At 38.4% G+C, this 14,631-nt stretch overlaps 1 protein-coding gene across 1 annotated transcript in view; it reads left to right on the top strand.

The window, feature by feature from the left end:
- Nucleotides 1-232: 232 nt before the first annotated feature.
- crocc2 (ciliary rootlet coiled-coil, rootletin family member 2) overlaps nucleotides 233-14,631 on the top strand; it is a 60,720-nt gene continuing 46,321 nt past the window's right edge. The window contains exons 1-4 of the mRNA XM_079627887.1: nucleotides 233-477; nucleotides 866-1,013; nucleotides 1,115-1,212; nucleotides 2,542-2,661. Coding sequence (XP_079484013.1) covers nucleotides 436-477; nucleotides 866-1,013; nucleotides 1,115-1,212; nucleotides 2,542-2,661 — 408 coding nt within the window. The 5' untranslated portion in view covers nucleotides 233-435. The remainder of the gene's footprint in view (nucleotides 478-865; nucleotides 1,014-1,114; nucleotides 1,213-2,541; nucleotides 2,662-14,631) is intronic.

Below are 14,631 nucleotides of genomic sequence, written 5' to 3'. Positions count from 1 at the left end.
AAAAAAATCGTGACCTATGCTATGCTGCTGCAGCGTTTGTAACTATGGAAGCCGAAAAGCTTGCGTTTTAATTCTCATGACAACACGCGAGAGCGTCCGGTTTCCCTGGCAACCATAGGCACCCACCTCAAGCTTGCGCTGTGATTGCAACTTTTACACTTGTGGCTTCATACCAACACTAAATAGTTTGCGTTTAATATGCTTGTGTGCGCGTTATTAAAGCATTGCCATTGAAGTGCAAAGATCTCTGCAACATTTTTTTTTCCTATAGAGCAAAACTTTGAATGCATTTAAAACTTTATTAGCCTACATAGCAACTTGCTAAACCCAGTTTAAGCGTTTAAAAGCACTTGAAGTCTCAGCAAGAATTGAGGACAATTGGAAAAACGTGGCTGTTCGGTTATTAAAGTGCATTGGATCACTACCAGTTTCCAGATGAGTTGTGAAGGGGATCAAGGACTGGAAGCCGTGATTCAGGTGCGTGTTTTCCAGCAGGAAAGCTGATCTTCACCAGCTGTAACTTAAATAGGTTATTGCACTGTTAACGTTACCTATTCAAAACAGCATGTGTGAATGAAAGAGGAGAGAGCTTGATTTAATATTAACGAGCCTTGAGATGTTTCAACAAATTAAGGTCGATCAGTGGGTCAGTTTCAGGTTCTTCTGTGAAACTTGAAGACAGGTGACTCATTTCCTTGTGCAGTTGTGATAACAGATTGAAACAGACACGACAAACTATTTGCAATAAAAAAAAAAGTTATAAATGAATTAGGCTACATAAAGTTTAATGAACAAACATCAGAGATTTTGGTCACCTGATTGTAGTGCGTGACCCTCTCTCCATGCACTAATATTGATAATGCAGAAGCTGGAGGAGTCACTGCTTAACCCAGATAGCAGTGCTGAGGAAAAGACTTACACTGTGCGTGGGGATGAGGAGGAGTCCAACGCCACGCCAGTTCCTGCCCGCATCCGTGAGATCATCACCAGAAACCTGGCTGATACGCCTACAGGTACTCTACACTTGAATGAGCTCATTGGTGACAGGTCTGCTAATTAGAACACATGTATATCCTATCATTTCCTGCCATGTTTTCCTCTGGTGATGTATCAGGCGAGAGCAGCGAGCTGGAGGAGAACCGGCTGCCGAAGGATCAGATGTGCACTGACAGAGACCAGCTGCTCAGCAAGCAGGCTGCTCTCACTAGCCGGGTAGGAGCACATGCACAAACCTCACACATCACTTCCTTGGGTCTCTGGACTTCCAGTTCCTCTGGAAATCTGACTGATACAGTAAACCATTAATGCATAAGCACACTTCACCACCTGATGGTGTGTCACTGTGTATAATGGACTGCATAAGGCATATTTGGTATGTTCATCTCAGATAATAAGCGAATTATTGCCCTAATGAAATATCACGTATCTACGTGGTAGATATGAGAAGTATCTAGATAATTTTTTAAATCATAAGAGCCATTATAACTTCTGGTGTCAGGCCGCTTCCAGTTATTTTAGCTGTACAAAAATATGCTACTTCATATTGCAGACTTGTGTTTTTTTTATCATATGTTAATTTATTGTTGGAGTCATTAACACTGGTTTGTATAAAGTTTGACCATTTACGGCACTTTATTCTAGTTTTACTTTATTCTATTCTAGTGTACTACTTTATTATAGTTATTTACCTATCACCTTTTTCCAAATGAGCCTATTGCACTTCCGGTTTAAGGAACTTCCACTTAAATAATTTCGAATAATTAGGTTGCGCTACAAATAATGCTCCATTTTTATCAGTCAGGAAAATAATGTAGCTCTTGGTATTTTATTGTGACATTGGTATCACAAGAATATCAGTGACAAAAGTTATATTTAGTCATTTAGCTGCTCTGTTCTTCCTTTATTTTTTTCTTTGCATTTCGTATTAAAATGTAACATATTTTCCCCCAAAAATCCTCACTCGCATCTCTTTCCCTTTTTGCACACGGCACTCAAAAATGTGCGTTTCTTCACTTTTTTCGACTTATAATCCCTATACAGTGTTTACCAGTAAATACAACATTTATCTGTCAAAATGAGGAAAAGCACTTTGAAATATCCATCAATGTTCCAGTTAATGAAGGAACATTTTTGATTAACTCAACATAAATTTATATAATATAGACTTACATGTATTACTATACAGTAATATTGTCAATAATATTGTTGCTAAAAGACTGCTGATAGTAATTTGTAAATACTTTTAAGTTTTCTTTTGATGTTCAATGGTTGAGGGGTGAATGCCACCTCATTGTACCCAGTTCGAGCAAACCTTTAAACAAGTGTATTTGGATTCACTGATTGTTTATAGATTAACGAAATTTACTCCCATAATTCACACAAAGCGTTATGGGGTGCAGGATAAAGGTGGGTCGCGACTAATGAGTCAGTAGTCTCCTAAATTCACAAGAAATAGCTTACTTCCACAATGAAAAAAAAAAGGATACCACTGTTCTATGATCTCATAACTTGCATTATTCATGGTTTCTCTCCTTTTCCCAGTCCTCCCTTGCCTATCGATCTTGTCAACCCCACCCAAGTGCATTCCCAGAGGTGCATCAGAAATCAAACCGAAAACAACCAGTTATCGATGGGAATGTGATCTTGTCCTCTGGCAGTATGGTGAATATCTCTAACACACAGTGCCTAATAAAAAACATAAGCCTCCATCTGCTGTAAGCATGTGATTGATGCAAAGTTTCTGAGACCTGCATATTTGCCTCCTTGTGTGGAAGTCAAAACATGTCGGTATAGTGTAGATTATTGCCTTAAAACTCTCTCTTGGCTTTGCATAATGGACACTGAGGGATTGTCGATCAGTAACCTGGTGTCACGGGTTTCGTGCACTCTGAACTAATGCAGTCTTGGTCCAGGAAAAGATTTTAAGTGAGTGTTTCCCTCCGTCCAGCACTTTTTAAGGGATTGAAAACAGAGGAGGGACCATCACTAATAACGTGAGAGGTTGATGGAGCACCTTTGGACCCTGTTACTATTTTCCTTCATTTTTTTTTCTGCACATGTTGGTGGATAGACAGATGTGTGTGTAGGGAAGAGATCAAGAGAGGGAGTTACAGAGGCTCTTTGACAGAGAAAGAGGGAGCCACATGGCTTTGAAATGGAATATGTGCACAGCAAACATCAGTGCTCTTTCCGAGAGGGAAAACCCGTTTGGAGTTTTCGATAAACAAACGGCGGTAAAGGGCCATGTGAAAATCAACTGTGTCACATGGAACGAAATATATTTATTTCTGCTTGAAGCTGGACTTTGGCTCTGAAAAATGGAATGTGCACCCTAGCGTTTATGATGGACTGATGTAAACTGAGCCATTCTGCATCTACATTTCATTACATGTGATCAAAGTGGCAGCTCTCTGACGTCAACATTTTAGAATCAGAAATGAACACATAATTACGTTTCACAGTGTGTGTTTTTTTTTTTATTGTAGAGATTTGGGTGCACTTCATGAAGTCCCTTTTGTATGGCAATCGAGATCTTCAAACCTAATTTCAGTTCAGTTTAATTCATTGGCATGACTGTTTCTGTTTTGGCAAAGATGAAAATTAAAAAATGAATAACAATTTTGGAGAACATAAAGAAGTTTGTAGAAAAGTTCTCTTTGACTTTCTTAAGTTTACAGCATCACCTTGGCCACTGTCTTTCTCCCCCAACCTTGCTGTTTGGGGGGAAATAAAAAGGTCATTGGCCTTCTCTCATGGGACTGTGAAAGAAAAAGCTCATTTTTTCATAGAACACAAAGCTGCCATTTGTGATAACAGTGCACTCTTTTTGCTGGGGAAGTTTAATGAATGCCAACTGTGCACATTGCCAGTTGAGCCTATTTTAAGATATGAGCTATATATAAAACTTAATTAGTCTGGTTGGTATAAATAAGTCTTTTTTAATCCACACATTTATATTTTTGGAGAAGAAAGGCCTATGTCATATGAACTCTGAGAGAGTCCCCCCCCTCTCTCTCTCTCTCTCTCTCACTGATTGAAAATGTTTTTTTCCAGTGCGAATGTGCTGACTTTGTGAAGTCAAAAGACACCATGCATACGACTGTAAACTTTAAGATGTCACAGTAACTATATGCTGGGTTCCAGTATATTAACATAAGGTAATGAGTCCTATATGCTTACTAATTCAAAGTCTGTATTCAGACTCATCTGTCTTGATGTGGGAATTGCATTCTGGTGGAGTATGATCCATTTAATCTGTCATTCCCAATTAAAGTATCAGTCATGTTTTCTGTATACCACAAAGAGCATTGTTAGAACATGGATAAGGCCTGTTCACACCAAGAATGATGACTATAAAGATAACTATAATGATAACTATGTTAGTGTCTACAACATTGACTGAAAAAGTCTACACCAACGCACGATTTTGTTCTGTTTATTATAAGCACACGCTGCAGACATGTTTTCTGCTGCTTTAAAAGATTGAGCTCTTTAAAGCAGGATGGATTCTGATTCTTTCGTTCTGAAAGTGATTCCAACAATATTGTTATTGTTGTGTCTCTGCAATTCTTTTATATTTAGAACGATTTTGTGCTGCAAAGATCCATTAAATTGATCAAAATTGACAGTTAAAGTGATAGTTCACTTTAAAATGAAAATTCGGTCATCATATACTCACCCTCAAGTTGTTTCAAACCTGTATGAATTTCTTTCTTCTGCTGAACACAAATGAAGATATTTTGAAGAATGTCAGTGACCAAAAGTTAACTGGTCCCATTGACTTAATAGAAAAAAAAAAAAAAAAAAAACTTTTAAAAGGTTGTGTGTGCGTGTTCGTGCATGCTTGATCCTGGACCATAAAACCAGTCACAAGTCGCACGGGTATATTTGTGGCAATAGTCAACAATACATTTTATGGGAAAAATTATAGATTTAGCATTAGGATATTAAGTAATGATCCAGGGTCCACCAGTGTGCATATATATACACATGTTCAGAGGGACATATTGCATATATATATATATATATATATATATATATGTAAGGGATAATGTATAGCAAGGCGGTTGTTATAGCGAATACAACCCCGACAGGCTGATCGGGACTTGAATCAGCCTGAAGGGGTTGTATTCGCTATAACAACCGCCTCGCTATACATTATCCCGCTTATTACATGGCTACCTACCAAATAAATCAATAATTTGACACAAAATATAGATTTAAAAAGGAGTTTATTGTTTTAAAAACGTTTGTACTGCTTCCGTTAAAGAACACCGTGTCGATGGCAACGCTCTGTTTTTCATGACAACGATGTGTTATAATTAGCAGCGGTCTGTTACCAAGCAATAAAATAACAGACTGCATTCTACATTAGAATTTAACCAAGCCATGTAATAAATATATATGTAAGGGATAATGTAGAGCGAGGCGGTTGTTATAGCGAATACAACCCCGACAGGCTTGCGTCGGGGTCTTGAATTAGTCTGAAGGGGTTGCATTCGCTATAACAACCGCCTCGCTCTACATTATCCCACTTGTTACATGGCTACCTACCAAATAAATCAATAATTTGACACAAAATATTGATTTAAAAAGGAGTTTATTGATTTAAAAACGATTGTATTGCTTCCGCTAAAGAACACCGTGTCCATGGCAACGCTCTGTTTTTCATGACAACGATGTGTCATACTTAGCAGTGGTCTGTTATCAAGAAATACTGTAACAGACTGGATTCTACATTAGAATTCAACCAAGCCATGTAATAAATATATATATTGCATATATATATATATATATTGCATATATGAATTGAAACTCAAATCAGTTACCATGGACAGACAAAGGACAGAACTAATTGGAAAACTAGAAAGCTAACAAAAAACCCAGACATTCACAGAACAGGAAAACAGATCAGAAACAAACTCAAAATGTGACAAGTAGACTCCACATGACAATACCCCGACCTCCCGGAAGACGCATCCTTACACCGTATTGCATCCACAGGGGTGGGAGTCCTGGAGGCTGATGAGGACGTGACTTTGTAGGACAGGAAGCCTCTAGGGCGGTGGGGGCAGTTCAGGGGGATATGAAGGATTGGCCTCCGTTGCTTTGACACTAGGCTCGGCCACGATGGCTGGAGATGTATAGCCCCACGACGAGACACACCTGAACTGAAACTCGAATCAAATCAGTTACCATGGTAACAAACAGGCAAAGAGCAGAACTAAGTAGAAAACTAGAAAGCTAAGGGGCTGTGTACATGACAATGTTTTCAACTAAAAACGTAAAACTTTTTATGCGCTTTGACCATTCATTTGCACGACAACGGCGTTTTGGGGGCCTGAAAACGTAAAATACAAAAATACGAATCTCTGAAGACGATGACGCCATGATGCACATGTGTCTTACGTGTTCAGTCTATAGTGTTTCATCGCCAAATTCACAAAAATGACTAAAAACACTATTCTGCTGCCAGACCATTAGGCAGCAGAATACAGTGTTTTTAGTCGTTTTTGTGAATTTGTGTGAATGGGGATCATTTTGACAATGATGTCGTATGCACACGGAAAACTCAAAGGAAAAACTTCTCCCTTTTAAGCATATCGTTGTCGTGTAAACGTACCCGAAGAAACACAGACATTCACAGAACAGGAAAACAGATCAGAAACAAACTCAAAACGTGCCAAAATGACACTTACTGTACAAAGTAGATCTGCGGCCAACTTACCTGTGAAACTGCTTATAGAGTGCTACTTACCTGCTCTAGGTAGGGTTTTCCTACATTGTGTTGATTTGATTTAGACGTTAGGCTCTAAATCACAGACTTAAATTTAGATGGTTTCATGTGTGCTCGTTTTACTGTTAACCTTTTTGACTTGGTTTATTTGACTCAGCATCTCTGCTAAAGTAGGTGATGAAATGAGAATTTATCTCTTTTTATCTCATCAGAGTGTGTGGGTGTGTTGGTCGGTTAACTTTAGTTGTCCTTTGAGATGTTTCTTGTTCTTTAGTCTGGCAAATACCTTAAAGAAGTTGAGATGAAGTGGCTTTAGCGGCTCTGATCTGTAAGCGTTCCCTCTCTGTAACTGGGGAGGGTCCCAGCGCCATTGTGGCGCACTGTGGCACATCTTACGACACTGGACTAATTGAAAAGGAGAGGCAAACCTTCTCGTGGCTCTCGGGACAGTTTGAGTGTGGCCTCCTAAACAAGAGTGGGAATGGAAATATTTGGGCTGGGAGCAAGGTTTTGCTCTTGAAAGCACACCTCTGTCTCCTGGTAAAATCGCAGCAATCTCTTGTGACCCTTGAAAATTGCCCCTGAACCGGGATAAACCTTGACCCAGTTTGAAAAGCTGCATCGTCTCAGGAGGACGAAGAAAATGTTGATGTGAACTTTGACCTTTCTGCGTTGATATTGGAAAACTGCCAGCTTGCAGTTTCTCAGGCACTGGGGCCATGTGTATTTGTGTGGGAGTGTGTAAGTTTGTATGTGTGTGGGTGTGTGTGTGTCAGGGAATTGCGTGGGTATATATTTTACAGCTTCAAGGCAGTTTTTGGACCAGGATTGTGTGAGACAGTCTCCCTGTGTGTTTTTGTAGGAGTTACCCAAATGTAGAGTTAGATGTATGATAAAACAGAAATGTTAACCTAATGGAACACTGTAGAAAAACAACAATCACAGGGCCTTTTAAGCTGAGAGATAAATCACCAAACAAGTGAAAAAAGGGTTTGCAGCTAAAATGTGATGCTATTTGTCAGAAAACCTTTCTCAATTAATCCAGACTTGCAGACTAGTTGGAGACTTTTTGACAAAGAGCATGGCAGCTTCCAGCCTCTGCGTTTTTGACCTAATCCCCATTCCTTTTTGCTTTAAAGGTCTTGTCAAACATGATTGCCACTGATATGGTTGTTTTGTCAGAGTGAAAATAGTGCACTGTCTTTGGCTCAATGTTTAGAGTTTGTTTTTTGGTCTACATAAGGCTGCTAAGCCGAGCAGTGGTCGCTGGTGGAGCTGAGCCAGTGAGTCTGGATCTGTCAGCTGTCTATGAGTCGTAAAAATGATTGACGCTCCAGAGAATCATTCCTCAAAGTAGGGATCATCCCAAAGTCCTCACTACATTTAATTAAGTGTCATTTATCTTTTTCTATATTTCTCTCTCTTTTCCCTGTTTGATTCTTTGTTTCTTTTTTCTTTTTTGACTGTGGGAACAGAAGAGCGAACTTCCTAGAAAGTATTTTACTATTTGCTAGCCATTTCATTTAGGCTTGACATCTAATCGTACCGAAATAGCCATTGTTCCAAAAGGAATAGTTAAATAAAATGAAAATTCTGTCATTTACTCAACCTGCATGTGTTTCTTCCACAGAACACAAAAAGAGACATTTTGAAAAATGTACTGGTGGTTCTTTTCCATGACATTAAAATGAACGGGGACTGGAACTTTCAAGCTTTAAAAATAATACAAAAGTACAATAGAAGTGTCACAAAGTGTTCCAAATGACTCTTGCAGTGTATTCCAGTGCTGCGTCCGAAATAGTGTACTATGTAAGTTGGTACTATCCGCCATGTTGTTACTGTCACTTGACCTATCGGCGTCAGTTGTGTCGCTTCACTTCCATTCATAAATCCCCTCTCGTGGCCTCACGGGATAGTAAAGTGTGAATATGCACTTCAGAATCTCGGTGAAAGTACTAGGTTGTCTGGGGACTTTTCCTATAAAATACTATGTATTCAGACATACTCTGTAGGCATAGGGTACAATGGGGCTAAAGGCTCGTCTTAAGAAAAATTTGCTTTTCCACTACTCCCATAGTGTATGATTGCAGAAAAAAGACATATGTTTGTATTGAACATTGATGGAGCAACAGATTTTGTGTGAAAATAAATAATAAAAAGTGGTTTATTTTGATTAGAAATCTTCACCATTTGATTCTAAACATGTCATGTCAACAAATGGAAAAGTCAGCCGGCTATCTCTTATCATGTTAATTATTGTGCCTTTAGCCCCAACAGCAGGGGCGCCTTTGACCCAAAATACCATACTTTTACATATTCCTCCGTTATTAAAAAACTGTTGCTTTAATTAGCTTGAACAAAACCGAAAATCGTTAAGAAGACCTTTCTCTCAAAATATTTTCAATAATTTTAGCGATTCTCATTTGCTACTTAGAACAGAATAACAATATTAGATCAAATTAGCAAATCAACTTTGCACTGCTGTCTGCGATCGCGTCAAGGATAAAGCAAATTTCCAGTTGCATCTTGAAAAGCGGATGTTTTGGAAAGTCCTGCTGCAAGTTTTGTGCCATTCAGAGGTTTAGAGGAAAATCAAATCAAAGTACCCAGTGCGCCTTTAGCCCCGCTGTACCCGACTGTTTTCCGCATACTGTTTAGCAGGGAAGTATACAATTTCGGACACAGTTTTCATGAAATAAAAAAAAAAATCTATTCGTTATTTATGAAATATTGACTTGCACCCAGTTCTTCTTATGTTCATGAGAAAAGTAGTCTCTTCTGAGCTAGGTCTTTTCAATTAATCAGTTGATTCAATTCATACAACCATTATTTGTTTAGAAATCAAACTCAATGACCCAATGATCCAGTTGCAGCATTTTACAGCTCTTTGAATTTCCTTTTTCAGTCCGTTGGTTACACAAAGCTGTCGTATGGCTTCAGAAGACTTGTAATATAGTGCACTTTCATGTTAATTTGATGGTTTGTTTGCATGCTTTTTAAAGTTTAAATATTTCAGTCATCATTCATTGCAATTTCATGGAAAAGAATGACCGGCAAGTCTTCAGAATTTGTGTTCAACAGAAGAAGAAGAAAAACATTGTTGCATCGTTGTGGAACGACATAAAGGTGAATAAGTAAAAAGAGCAGATTAAAAAAAAAAAAAGAGATCTATTCCTTTAAAGATCTTTTGCTGTGATTGTGTCACAGCAGTTTTGCTTTTCTTTGGGAATAGGCATCGTTCCTGGTTAGGATGCTGTGTTAACCCCTTTTTTATTAGCGCCCTATTCACTTTCTTCTTTAAGTTTATAGCTTAATTTTACATTAATTACAATGTGCATATGTGTTATACTTGTTCACTTGTTTGTTTACATCCCTTGCTGTGGAAGGTGATTGTAAATTCCAAGCCCAATTGAAGCAATATTGCGCATGTGAACATGTGTTTGTGTTTGTATTTCGCATGTGGATACTGCCTGGGTCCCTTTTTTTACCTCCCAGTAGGTCTTCTCCACAGCAGCTGTGACTGTGGTCAAACAGTGCTCCATGGTGATAGTTGTTGGTTTGTGCCTGGGGGATGCAGTGGGGTCTCTGAGCTGGGGAGCTTCACAGCTCTCTGATTCCTGGCCAGCATTGTGTAATCACTCACAGTGGCGCAGCAAAAACAGCTTTCACAATCAGCTGGATGTCTCTCAGCGGGCCAGCACTCCAGCAGGGACCGGGAGAAGGGCATATTAGTAGAAAGAGGACAGCAAGGCACAAGGGACGGGCGTGTTGTGTTTAAATGTTTGAGTTTGTATGAATGTTTGTGCAGGCATTAGTGAATTTGCTCGTGTGTGAGATAGATAGAACTGAAGTTAGCACGGGTAAGTATGGGGGAGTGTGTTTAGGTGTGTGCGTGTGAGCGTGTGTGTATATATATGCAGAGGAACTGTACGTCCGCTCCAGCTGTGTTTAGGAATCTGACAGATTATTCACTACATTAATTCCCTTTATTAAGCCTCTGGGTCCAGGCCAAGCCAGTGAGAAGCGCTCACAGCTGTAACCCCCTCCATGCCACCAGCAAATGACTGACTTTATGGTTGATATTTGGGAACAAAACTTTTTTTTTTTTCACTGCTTTTCTGCATGGAAATATGTACACACATTTATAGTTATGTGCTTGTGTGTACATAAATATATCTGTATTCCTTTGTGTCTCGTGTATTTGTGTGTATACAGTGTGTGCAGGTGTGCTTCACACACATCTATATGCTGTTCTGTAGATAGATTATGTTTTCCTCATTAGAAACTTAAAATGAAACATAAATCAATCATGGCTGCTAATTAGAAATCAGAAAATATACATTTGATAATTAAGTAATTCTATAAATAATGAAACAATTACCGCACCAATGCTAATAGGTGTCTGTCATAAAGTCCAAGACCATTGTCATGATAGGACAGCGTGACATAATCAAAGCAAACTTGAATCTCTGCTGTTTATTTGTTTGAGTAATAGGTCAGGGGTCACTCAATTTTCTAGAGATCTGGCAACACTGACTGAGTGCACCCTTAAAATTTTAATACAAATTCTGTCATCGTTTACTCACCATCATGTCGTTCCAAATCTCTTGGACTTTCTTTCTTCGGTGGGACACATACAGTAGTGTGTGTTCCACAGAAGAAAGTCATACAGAACGACATGAGGGTGAGTAAATGATAGGGATAGTTCAATCAAATTTAAAGGGATAGTTTACCCAAAAATATAATTTCTGTAATCATTTAGCCTACGTTCAGGCTGCAGGTAAATGTGGCCCAAATCCGATTTTTCTGCTCACATGTGACTCGGATCTGTTTTTCTCATGACAGTGTGAACAGCACAAACCACATGGAATCGGATCTTTTTAATTCTGCTTTATGCCACTTCCATATGTGGTGCTAAATTCAAAACAGGTCATATGTTTTGCAATGCAACCTCAATCATATTGGAATTAATGCAACTTTTTTTACGTCACTCTAGATCAACGTTTGTCACAATTCTGCACTCATGGGAGTCACTTCAAAGATTTTACATACCCAAAGTTATCAAGACAGTTGCGAAAGGTAGTCAGTGGAAGGAGAGTGATGTGTCAGAACTCAAGTATTACAGTGACAGCCCTATATACAAGCAAAACATGAGGGCTCATATCATAAAGTCTGCTCTCTTTTTCCGTATCCTTGTCATTGTTTTTTATATTTCCTGCACATAAATTCGCTGGCTTCGGCAGATCTAATCGCTTGATCCTCCCTGTTCACTTCCGTATGACAGCGTGCTTCGTGACGTCTTTTTTATTGTTCTTTTGTGTATGTGGGTCAGTCCAGAACCATGATCTGTTCACATTGGAATCTGATATTGACCACATTTAAAACAAAAATGTGAACAGATACATTATTAAATTGAATGAAGAATACGTAACTTAGAAAACTGCAGGATTACGGTACAAAGCTGGAAACCCTGCTGCCAGTAAGCTATTTTACCATTAAATTACAGAAAAGTTGTAATTTAGATTAAGGTATTGAAAATGTAAGATTACGGTATACAGCTGGAAACCCTGCTCCCAGTATTTTACCATTAATTTACAGGTACATTTTTTAACTCGGATCTGAGCAATAAATCTAAATTTAGCACTAAGGCTCGCAGTGTGAACGTAGCCTTACTTATACCGTTATGTCATTCCAAATCTCTTGGAAATCTGTTGAACACCGACGTCTCTTATTTTATGTTTTGCAGATTCAGGTTTGGAATGACATGAAGTTGTTAATAGAATTTTCATTTTCAAATAAAATGTCAGATAACTTTCAGATCTTGTAAAAGCTTTAACCTCTAATTGATTTAAGGCAAATTAGACTCATTATTCTTCAGCAACATCTTGTAAACCGACAATCTGGACTAACAAAAAGATTTACTTAGCACCATGCTTATGAATTACTAATTGATGCACCGGTTTATAAAATTGTGGCAACATTCCTCCTTCCCCAAATTAGAAAATGTGAATGTTTTGATATTCATTAAGAGTGGCTGACAGAGTCCATTTAAGTGAATATTCTGTGCAGAGTTGCAACCCCAGGAAGCTTGACGGAAAATGAACATGATTCTAAATATGTTTTCTCTCATATTAGAGGATCAATCCACTCTTATGACCACATGGAGGGAGAAGCCGAATATTCTTGGCCCTTGTGCAAAGAGCTTTCAGTGGCCTTGAAAATGTTCTCTCGTTGGCAGATGAATCAAAGTGCTGCCGTTCCTTGATGTATTGTGAAATATTTATCAAACGAGACAATACAAGGAGTGGCACAAATCATAAATATTAAGTAATATAAAAAACACTAATGCAAAACACATTTTAGAGAGAGGGCAGCGCGGGGCCTCTCTCTCTCTCTCCGTAAAAAAAGATCTGGGGAATAGATACATTAAAAAACAGTGGAAACCATGTGGCAATACAAACCATGGATCCGGTCTTTTGCAATATGTTGCATGTTGATCATTATTGTAAAATGTCAGTAGGTGACCTTAAATGAAAGACTAGCATTTGGGATGGGGGCCCTTCTCTATTAGTGGCCCTCAGAGGCCGTTCTGAATGCATGTTCTACAGAGGACTGTCAGAAGTACAGATTCACTGTGTGGTCAGGGGATAGATAGACTGACTTTCCAAAAATCTTTGTTTGAGTGATCTGGTATTGTCAACCAATGGCATGAGTTTGAAAACAAGGTGAGGAGGGCGAAAGAGGTCGGTAGGAGTCTTTTACAAAACAATTTGGAAACCGCCATTATTTTTGCTAATCTGTTTGGCACCACTAGTGATGCAGAAATTACACACTTGTCTTTATGCATGGGTCACTGACTCAAAAACGCTTTCAAGAATTTGGATTCATTCACTAACCACTGCTGTGTGTTGTAACATGAAATATTATCTTCTTGTTTATTGAACTGTTGTGGAAAATCGATATCACATCTGCAATCGTGTTAACATTCATGAAAAACAATCTTGTTTGTGTGATATTGCTTAACTATTTGCATGTGATGCAAATATGAAAGACAAAAACTCATGAATTTTGGGGGCATTCCAACTGTGTTGTTTTTTGTTTTTTGCAAAGTGAAGGACACACTTGATAAAGTCAGCTCGCACAGCGGTAAAACAACAATTACATTATTATCATTAAATATCGTGACTTAAATGTGACCCTGGAACACAAAACCAGTCACATGGGTCTTTTTTTTATTTATTGAGAATTATATATCATATAAAAGCTGAATAAATAACCTTTCCATTGGTTTGTTATGATATGACAGTATTTGTCCAAGTTACAACTATTAGAAAATCTGGAATCTGGGTGCAAAAAAAAAAAAAAACATTGAGAAAATCTCCTTTAAAGTTGTCCATTAATGTTCGCGATTGTGCTGCATTCACTCAAAAAAAAAAAAAATGTTTTATATATTTACGGTAGGAAATTTACAAAAATATCTTAATGGAACATGATCTTTACTTAATATCCTAATGATTTTTGGCATAAAAGAAAAATCTATAATTTTGACCCATACAATGTATTGTTGGCTATTGCCACAAATATACCTGTGCGACTTGTGCCTGGTTTTTGATCCAGGGTCACAAATGTGAGGTGTGTTAAGAGAACGTCGGGCCGCACCAATCTCAAGTCCTGTTGTGTGAGGGAACCCTGAGGAAATGATACCCAATCAGAAAGCAAGCTGACAGAACAATCTCCACTACTTTTTTTCTGCATATTTTCTATAAAAAGCAGCCCAAACACTACTATCGCCAATTCTTTTTTGCCCGTCGTCTGCCATGTTTGCTTACTCTAAAGTCACATTTGACCATGAGAGATTTTGTGAGATTTCCCATGTTCACAGTCGGGATGGGTTG

This window comes from Phoxinus phoxinus (genome assembly GCF_949152265.1).
Source record: "Phoxinus phoxinus genome assembly, chromosome: 11".
NCBI lineage: Eukaryota > Metazoa > Chordata > Actinopteri > Cypriniformes > Leuciscidae > Phoxinus > Phoxinus phoxinus.
Note: the sequence above shows the minus strand (reverse complement) of the source record. Positions and strands in the feature narration are given on the sequence as shown.